This window comes from Dendropsophus ebraccatus, chromosome 4 (genome assembly GCF_027789765.1).
Source record: "Dendropsophus ebraccatus isolate aDenEbr1 chromosome 4, aDenEbr1.pat, whole genome shotgun sequence".
In the NCBI taxonomy this organism is placed as follows: domain Eukaryota; kingdom Metazoa; phylum Chordata; class Amphibia; order Anura; family Hylidae; genus Dendropsophus; species Dendropsophus ebraccatus.
The window spans coordinates 10,278,374-10,287,178 of record NC_091457.1 but is presented as its reverse complement, the minus strand read 5'-3'; the positions used below and the strand labels follow the sequence as shown (position 1 = coordinate 10,287,178).

Genomic DNA, 8,805 nt, shown 5'->3' with positions numbered 1-8,805 from the left:
GGATTGGTAGGTAAGGATAGTGATATAGGAGAAGGGTTGGTAGGTAAGGATAGTGACATAGGAGAAGGGTTGGTAGGTAAGGATAGTGACATAGGAGAAGGTTTGGTAGGTAAGGATAGTGACATAGGAGAAGGTTTGGTAGGTAAGGATAGTGACATAGGAGAAGGTTTGGTAGGTAAGGATAGTGATATAGGAGAAGGGTTGGTAGGTAAGGATAGTGACATAGGAGAAGGTTTGGTAGGTAAGGATAGTGACATAGGAGAAGGGTTGGTAGGTAGGGATAGTGATATATGAAAAGGTTTGGTAGGTAGGGATAGTGACATAAGAGGAGGATCAGACGAAACGTCGTGTAGTAGGATGTGAATTTAAAAACATGTTTGCTTTCACTTGAAGTGCTGTCTCTATAGCATTTGTATCAGTAGGTAAGGTTTGTCTGTTTTCTAATGACACAATAGTGTGTTTTGAATATGCTTAAAGGGGTTATCCAGCGGCGCTCCGGTCCCCGGTTCCCGGCCTCTGCCGGGTGTCTGACGCTACGTCTCAGGGCCGCTCAGCCACTCAGTGAAGGAGGCGAGATCCGTGTGAAGTCCGCTCGGTCCCCCGCCTCCTTCACTAAGTGGCTGAGCAGCCCTGAGACGTAGCGTCTCGGGCGGCGTCAGACACCCAGAAGCGGCCGGGAACCGGGGACTGGAGCCCCGCGATGAGTGAGCCGCCGCTGGAACCGGGGAGGTGAGTGGACGTCTTTTATTTCAGCCACCTCCTCCCCATTACCAAACATTACCAGGTCCCCCCAAAAAAGTGCCCCCACGCTGGATAACCCCTTTAATGATTTAGCTTTACAAGATCAATGGGCCACAGTCTGAGGTTAGTTGGGGGAAAGGTTAGAAACAACACAAGAAAATATTACTTTACTGAAAGACTAGTAGATGATATATGTGAAATCCTAAAATAAAAAGAAAGAAATTACTAATTGGGCAGATTAGATGGACCAGGTGGTCTTTTTCTGCCAACAATCTTGGATGTTTCTATCATATAACAAACCTTTTATTATATAAATATAATGTCATCACTCTCAGAGGCAGAAATTCTTTGTGCATAGGACTCCTCAGCCTCCAAGACTTGTGATATGGAAAAATCTGTGGCGTGAATATCTTCATATAACACTTCTGCATTGGCGTTCTGGTAGTAATGACTGGAGAGCAGACGTTTTTGTCTTTTGACTATGTCCAGAGTGCAGCGGTGCAGAAACATGTACTGGACCTAGAATGGCAGGGGGGCACATATTTAATTGGTGCACATTAAATCAAAACCTAAAGGAGTATTAAGGAGGAAAATGTTTAATATTTTTAAATCAACTGGTGTCAGAAAGTTATGCAGATTTGTAATTTCTGCTACCCCTTGTCCCAGACGCTGCCGTACCACAGGCCCTCCGGGCTCCTCTACTTCTGTGTCGGGCTTTGGCGAAGACCAGTGGCCCCTTAGACTCCGCTCCCTTGTGCTGCTCACGCCATTTCTAGCAGCAGTCCAGTGGTCCAGTCGTTACACTAGGCTCCAACCATGGATCCCGGCAAGGTGCTTGATGTCTGCAAGATCTCCACAGTGGTTGCCCAGCAGAGTCATCAGACTACCGAGCAGTCACAGCAACTGCAGCAGTTGTCTGTCATGTTGCAGCAACTCCTCACAGCTCAACAGGTCCCAGCTGCACCTCCCTCACCTCCATTGCCACAGCATCCCCCCTAGGACCAAATTTACGCCTGCTTTGTTTTGCAGTGCACCATGCATATAGAGCTCATGGTCAATCATTTCATCACAGAACGTTCCAAGGTGTCATTTGTCATCAGCCTCCTTTCAGGGGAAGCTTTGGCCTGGGCTACACCTCTGTGGGACCGAAATAATACAGTGACTGCCAATCTCCAAGCCTTCCTGTCAGAGTTACAATGCATGTTTGAGGATCTTTTATGAGCATCTTCTGCAGAGACTACCCTCCTCAACCTGTAGCAAGGGGAATAATACTTCTCTAGTCACCTTCTTCAAAAAGGTTCTCTCCAGTCGAGTGAAGGATGTGCCTTTCAGCCAGGATTTTCCATCCTCCTTGAACGACTTGATCATAGAAACATAGAAGATTGTCGGCAGAAAAAGACCACTGGGTCCATCTAGTCCGCCCTTTTAGTATTTTCTTTCTTATTATCTTAGGATAGATATATGTCTATCCCAGGCGTGTTTAAATTCTGTTATTGTAGATTTACCAACCACCTCTGCTGGAAGTTTGTTCCAGGTATCTACTACTCTTTCAGTAAAATAATATTTTCTTAGGGTACAAACCCACTTGACGTATTTACTGCGTGAATCAGTCTTAAAAATAAGCAGGCAAAACGCAGGTTGGCTTTATACGATTGTTCTGCGTTAAAATACGCAATTGCGTATTTTTGAAGCGTGAAGCTTGTTGTTAGCAAAGCATATGTTGTTAACAACCTGTGCGAAAAACGCATGTAGCTTCACGCTTCAAAAATACGCAATTGCGTATTTTAACGCAGAACAATTGTATAAAGCCAACCTGCGTTTTGCCTGCTTATTTTTAAGACTGATTCACGCAGCAAATACGTCAAGTGGGTTTGTACCCTTACATTGCTTCTGATCTTTCCCCCAACTAACCTCTCACTGTGTCCTCTTGTTCTTGAGCTCAGTTTTTTTTACTAAAAACACTTCCCTCTTGAACCTTATTTAGTCCCTTAACATACTTAAAGGTTTCAATCATGTCCCCCCTTTCCCGTCTTTCCTCCAGACTATACAGATTCAAATCTTTAAGTCTTTCCTGATATGGTTTATGCCTCACACCCTCCACCATTTTTGTAGCCCGTCTTTGGACCCGTTCTATTGTATCAATGTCCTTTTTTAGGTGAGGTCTCCAGAACTGGACACAGTATTCCAGATGTGGCCTCACCAGAGCTCTATACAGCGGGATCACAATCTCCCTCTTCCTACTGGTTATACCTCTAGCTATACACCCCAGCATACGATTTGCTTTCCCCACCGCCTGGTTGCACTGGTGACTCATTTTAAGGCTGTCAGAAATCATTACCCCTAAATCCTTCTCTTCTGAAGTCTTTTCCAACACAGCACTGCCGATGTGATACTCGGATAGAGGATTCCTCCTCCCCAAGTGCATTATTTTACATTTGGAAACATTGAACTTCAATTTCCACTGTTTGGACCACTTATCTAGCAAAGCTAAATCATTTTCCATATTACTGACACCTCCAGGAATATCCACCCTATTGCACACTTTTGTGTCGTCAGAAAACAGACAAACTTTACCTACCAACCCTTCTCCTATGTCACTTACAAACATATTAAAAAGAATAGGACCCAGAACAGACCCTTGTGGCCACCACTTGTAACCAGTCTCTGCTCGGAATATACACCATTACCATCATCCCTCTGATATCCGTCCTTCAGCCAACCACAAATCCACTGAACTATCCAGGGATTTAGTCCAATTTTCTCCAACTTCTCTATCAGCTCTTTATGGGGAACTGTATCAGAGGCTTTGCTGAAGTCCAGATAGGCGATATCCACAGCACCACCTTCATCCAGCACTTTTGTGGCATAATCAAAGAAATCAATAAGATTAGTCTGACATGATCGGCCCTCAGTAAAGCCATGCTGGTTTGGATCCATCAAATTGTTGATGCTTAGGTAATCCATTATCTTCTTTTTTAGAAGAGTTTCCATCATTTTCACTACTACAGATGTCAGGCTCACTGGCCTGTAGTTACTGGGCTTTTCTCTATTCCCCTTCTTGTGGATTGGTATAACATTGGCTGTTCTCCAATCATTGGGGACATCTCCTGTTAGCAGGGATTGGTTATACAGATCTGTCAGGGGGGCAGCAATCACAGATCTGAGTTCTTTAAGAACCCTGGGATGGATCCCATCTGGACCCATCGCCTTATTCAGCTTTAAAGGGGCAAGTTGCTCTGCAACTTTAGCCTCTGAAAATACTGGAGCCGAACCCATATAGCTGGAGGCAATGCTGTGTCCAAACATCCTGTGATTGTGACGGCCACCTTCTGAAAACACTGAACAGAAGTAACTATTCAAATAGTCAGCGACCGCCTTATCTCCATCAATAAACGTATTCTCCCCATTACTTATTTTTGTAATGCTGCAGCCATTCTTCTTCTTCCTGTCACTTATATATCTTAAGAAGGTTTTATTCCCCGCAGTAACAGATTTTGCCATTTCTTTTTCTTTTGAGGCTTTAGCAGCATTTATAATCTGCTTTGCCTCCTTCTGTATACTTTTATACGTCTCTCTGTCAGCTTCATTCCCAGTCTCCTTATACTTCCTATACGCTGCCATCTGGCTACTTGGATTGATGTTTTCCAAGAAAGAGGAGAAGGTCCATTAGGAATGTAAATTGGTCTTTCCTTGCTGTACATTCTGGTTGGCACCAGCATTTCAAAAGCCGCCCTCTCCATAGCCCCAGCCATATCCCGAGGAGCCCATGCAAGTGGAGAGAGTTCACCTAACAAAGGTGGAAAAGAGAACTTTATGTCTTTATTGTGCCAGCCCTGACCGCATAAATTGCCCTCAGCATCGACAGAGTCTGGGAAACTTTCACACCTAGGCAATGTAGGAGATTTGAAAGATAAAGATTTTTGCTGGACAACCCCTTTAAGTCGTGATAAAAAGCTTATAAATCTGTGCCTGTGTCTGACCTCTATATCACGGGTATCTGGCATTGTTGCTAGTTTTTGTTTGCGTTTGAATATTTAGTTAGAAACATAGAAGATTGTCAGCAGAAATACACCATTTCTCACCCAAAAGGATCCTGCAGGGAAGATTAGAACGTGTGGTTTGTTGTCCAAGGCATTCTCTCATGCTGAAAAAACTACTGGCAATCAATTTGGCTCTGGAAGTTTGGCACCATCTCTTGGAAGGGGCAAATAATCCCATTTACACCTATATGGACCATAAAAACCTTCTTTATCTTCGGACAGCTCAACACCTTAATCCCAGGCAAACCAGATGTTCTCTCTTCTTTTTGCAGATTTCTCAACTGGCGGAAAACTACTTGAAGGCTGATGCGCTCTCTCTCACGGGTCTCTGATGTTCTTGATCAAGAGGACACCCCTCTCCATATCATTCCTCTGGAACACTTAGTTTCTATGGCCACCTCGGTTCTACAGAATGTTCCTTCTAGGAAGACCTATGTGCGCCCATCACTTAGGAGGAGAAATCTGAATTGGGGTCATGCTTCTTTGTTCACCAGGCCTTCCGGAATCCAGAAAAAATGTCTTTTCAAGAATGTCAAGGGCTATGTGGCTCCAGCCTCTACCCATTGGACTTCGTCACCGACCTTCCTCCTTCAGCAGACAACACAGTCAGGTAGTCACAAAAAATTTTTCAAAAATGTCCCATTTTGTATCCCTTCCCGGTTTGCCTTCTTCCCGCCTTGCCAGTGATTTCCTACAGCACATCTTCCGTTTTTGCTGAACTGCCACAGCATATTGTTCCCGACCAGGGATATCAATTGCTCTCCAAGTTTTGGAATGCACTTGGTTCCCAACTTCAGGTGAAGCTAGACTTTTCATCGGATTACTATCCGCAGATCAACAGGCAAGTCAAGAGAGTCAATCATATCCTTGGAAATGATCTCCGCCATTTTGTTTCTGCCTGTCAGGACAACTGGTCAAGTCTGCTTCCATGGGCAGAATTCTCCTACAACCATCTGGATTGGGGCTCTGCAGGTGCATCTCCATTTCTTATTGTCTATGCATGACTTCCTCATCCTCTGGTGCCTGTGTCTACGTCCTCCAAGGTACCAGCTGTGGACGAACTGGCCAAAGACTTTGGGGGAGATTTATCAAACTGGTGTAAAGTAGAATTGTCTTAGTTGCCCCTACCAACCAATCAGATTCCACTAATCTTTCCTCACAGATTCTTTGAAAAATGAAAGGTGGAATCTGATTGGTTGCTATGGGCAACTGAGACAATTCTACTTTACACCAGTATGATAAATCTCCCCCTTTGTCTATTTGAAAACAAAAACACCAATCCCTAATGCATGCAGCAGCTGATAAGTACTGGAAAACTTGAGATTTTTTAAATAAAAGTAAGTTGAAATTGCATATAACTTTCTGACACTAAATGATTTAAAAATGGTTGAATGCAACCATGGGCAATATGATTATGGGGTGTATGCAACTGCTGGAACACCCTGTGAATATAAAAACATAGCCTCAAGTCTTGCGCTGAATCGGAATAGTGGTCATATGTGTATTGTCTATCAAAACTGCCAGGATATCATAGTACAAACCCCAGCTATCTCTGGTAGCTCCACAGACAATGTATGAAGCAGCTGTGCACACTCCCGACTACCACTTCACTCCAACTGAAGACTCGGGGTCCCCTGTAAGCAGTTTCCCTCTCTGAGATCATACACTTGTGGATAGAGAATAAGTGCTAATATTCAGACAACCCCTTTAAGTGATCAGATCTCGATCTAGAACCTTCTTAATTGTAGAAATATCACTAAAGGTCCTTTTACAGGGGCCGATTATTGCTAACAAACAATCCTAGAAACACTCCTTTAAACTGATAATTGACCAGTGTAAAAGTGCCCGGGATCAGCCAACAAACAAGCACATTATCTGCCGGCTGATTGGATCTTTTGTGTGGCTGCTAATGTCACATTTAATCGTTCCATATAAAAGGTCCCTGACACTCACCTGCGTTTGCAGCATCAGGGGTCGGTGTAAATGCATTTTATGGACAGTGCCATAAACATCCACCTTGTCATCACGTTCCAGCTGATCAATAAGACAATTAAGAGCTATGAAGATTCCGGTTCTTCCAGTGCCGGTCCTAGAGAAGAAGTCATGTTCCGTATTACAAAAGGGGGACGTAAAATACACTTTTGGAAATCTTTCTTATCCCTCTTTTCTGTACTTCCTACAGCTGATAATTATGTGCCAGACGATGGCTAGGCCTTGGAAATTTTTAGCAGTAGTAAAGCTATAATTTTAACATGCGATCACTAAGGCTTAATAGGAACACATGCACCCGCTTGTTCCTACTACCTCCTCCCTCTGTAGTTCCTTCTCTTAGGGTGGTATTCCACGGGCCGATGGGGCTCGATAAACCAGCGCCAATCTGCTAGATCGGCGCTCGTTTACTGGGCCTATTCCACGGCCCGATTATCGTTAAACAAGGGCTGCAGGGACATCGTTACTGATGTCCTTGCAGCCCTAGCTTAACTAGTATACATTACCTATTTATGGTGCAGGGCTCCTCTTCTCCTGCTTCTCCCGGGTCCCGCGTGCTCCTCCAGCGTCGGGGCGGCCTGTGTCGGCTGACAGGCCACTTGGCCAATCACTGGTCGGGGCCGCCACGGCCAGTTATTTTCTGAGCGGCCTGTCAGCTGAGACAGGCCGCCCTGACGCTGGAGCGCGATGGACCCGGGACCCGGGGAGAAGCAGAAGAAGAGGAGCCCTGCCCCTGCATAGGTAATGTATATCGTCAGTTGCTGGCCGTGCACTGCTATTCCACGTAGCGGTGCGCGGCTGGCGCCAGACAAATATAGGTCCTAACCTATATCAATGATCAGATAATCATCGGCTGATCGTTGTCTCTATTCCACGGAGCGATAATCGGCCAAATCGGGCCGATTATCGTTCCGTGGAATAGGGCCCTTAAGATTTAAAGTGGATTCAATATTCCTCCTCTTCAATGGAGCCTTGGAAGAGAAAGACTTGTGTGGATTGAACCTCTTGCATAAAGTTATTCCTCCTACCTGCAATGCACCAGGGTGGGACTGTTTGAAGAATTTTTTGTTCTGTATTTCCGAACCGAATGGACAAACTGTATTAGCGCGACTCGTCCAGCCATATCACAGCTCTCGTGCCATTCTGTGAAATGGAACTGCCGGATCTGAAGACTTTCTTTGTTCTTAACCTGAGAAGGAAAAACACATGATGTATTTTATATTACACTATTTGTACACTACACTATGTGATACTACAGTTTTATCAGTATATTGGCCACTTACATTTGTCACCATAATGTCTCTGATAGTCCAGTCATTGTGGATTTGTTCAGACATAAAAAGTGCTACGATGTTGCCAAATGTTTTAGCTTTTGTTTTTGGCCAGTATTCCTCCTCTTGCTCCTAAAATACATCCAAGTTTAGTTTATTCTCAACTAACATTTGGTATATTAGCAGGAAGTACTAAAGTATGGCTACAGGATCAGGCTGGGTTCACACTACGTATATTTCAGTCAGTATATGTAGATTTCAGTCAGTATTGTGGTCCTCATATTGCAACCAAAACCAGGAGTGGATTAAAAACACAAAGGATGATGAAATTGAGTGGATGGCCGCCATATAATGGCAAATATTTGCTGTTCTTTTAGAACAACGGCTGTTATATTGAAATAATGGCCGTTATTTACTGTTATATGGCGGCCATCCACTCAATTTCAACATTGTGTGAACAGATCCTTTCTGTGTTTTTAATCCACTCCTGGTTTTGGTTGCAATACTGACTAAAATATACGTAGTGTGAACCCAGCCTCAGACTGCATAGACTGTGTTTGTTTTTATTAGCATGGGCACACCTAGGTCTACATGGGAGATGACACTAAATAGTTGAACATTTTTCTCCTTATCATTGTACATGCATTGAAGCAATATAAAAAAGTTGCAATAAGGTTATCAAAGTTACTTTAATTTCCATGCAGATTTATATTACACTTGTGTTCTATTTGTTTTTTTAGGGATTATAATGCTAAGTAAAAATT

General features: G+C 43.8%; 1 protein-coding gene across 1 annotated transcript in view; it reads right to left on the bottom strand.

The window, feature by feature from the left end:
- Positions 1–770: 770 nt before the first annotated feature.
- Positions 771–8,805, bottom strand: part of LOC138789195 (receptor-type tyrosine-protein phosphatase eta-like) — a 40,408-nt gene continuing 32,373 nt past the window's right edge. The window contains exons 14-17 of the mRNA XM_069967802.1: positions 8,054–8,173; positions 7,799–7,959; positions 6,735–6,870; positions 771–1,260 (exon numbers count right to left, since the gene is read on the bottom strand). Of these exons, the coding sequence (XP_069823903.1) occupies positions 1,048–1,260; positions 6,735–6,870; positions 7,799–7,959; positions 8,054–8,173 (630 nt within the window). The 3' untranslated portion in view covers positions 771–1,047. The remainder of the gene's footprint in view (positions 1,261–6,734; positions 6,871–7,798; positions 7,960–8,053; positions 8,174–8,805) is intronic.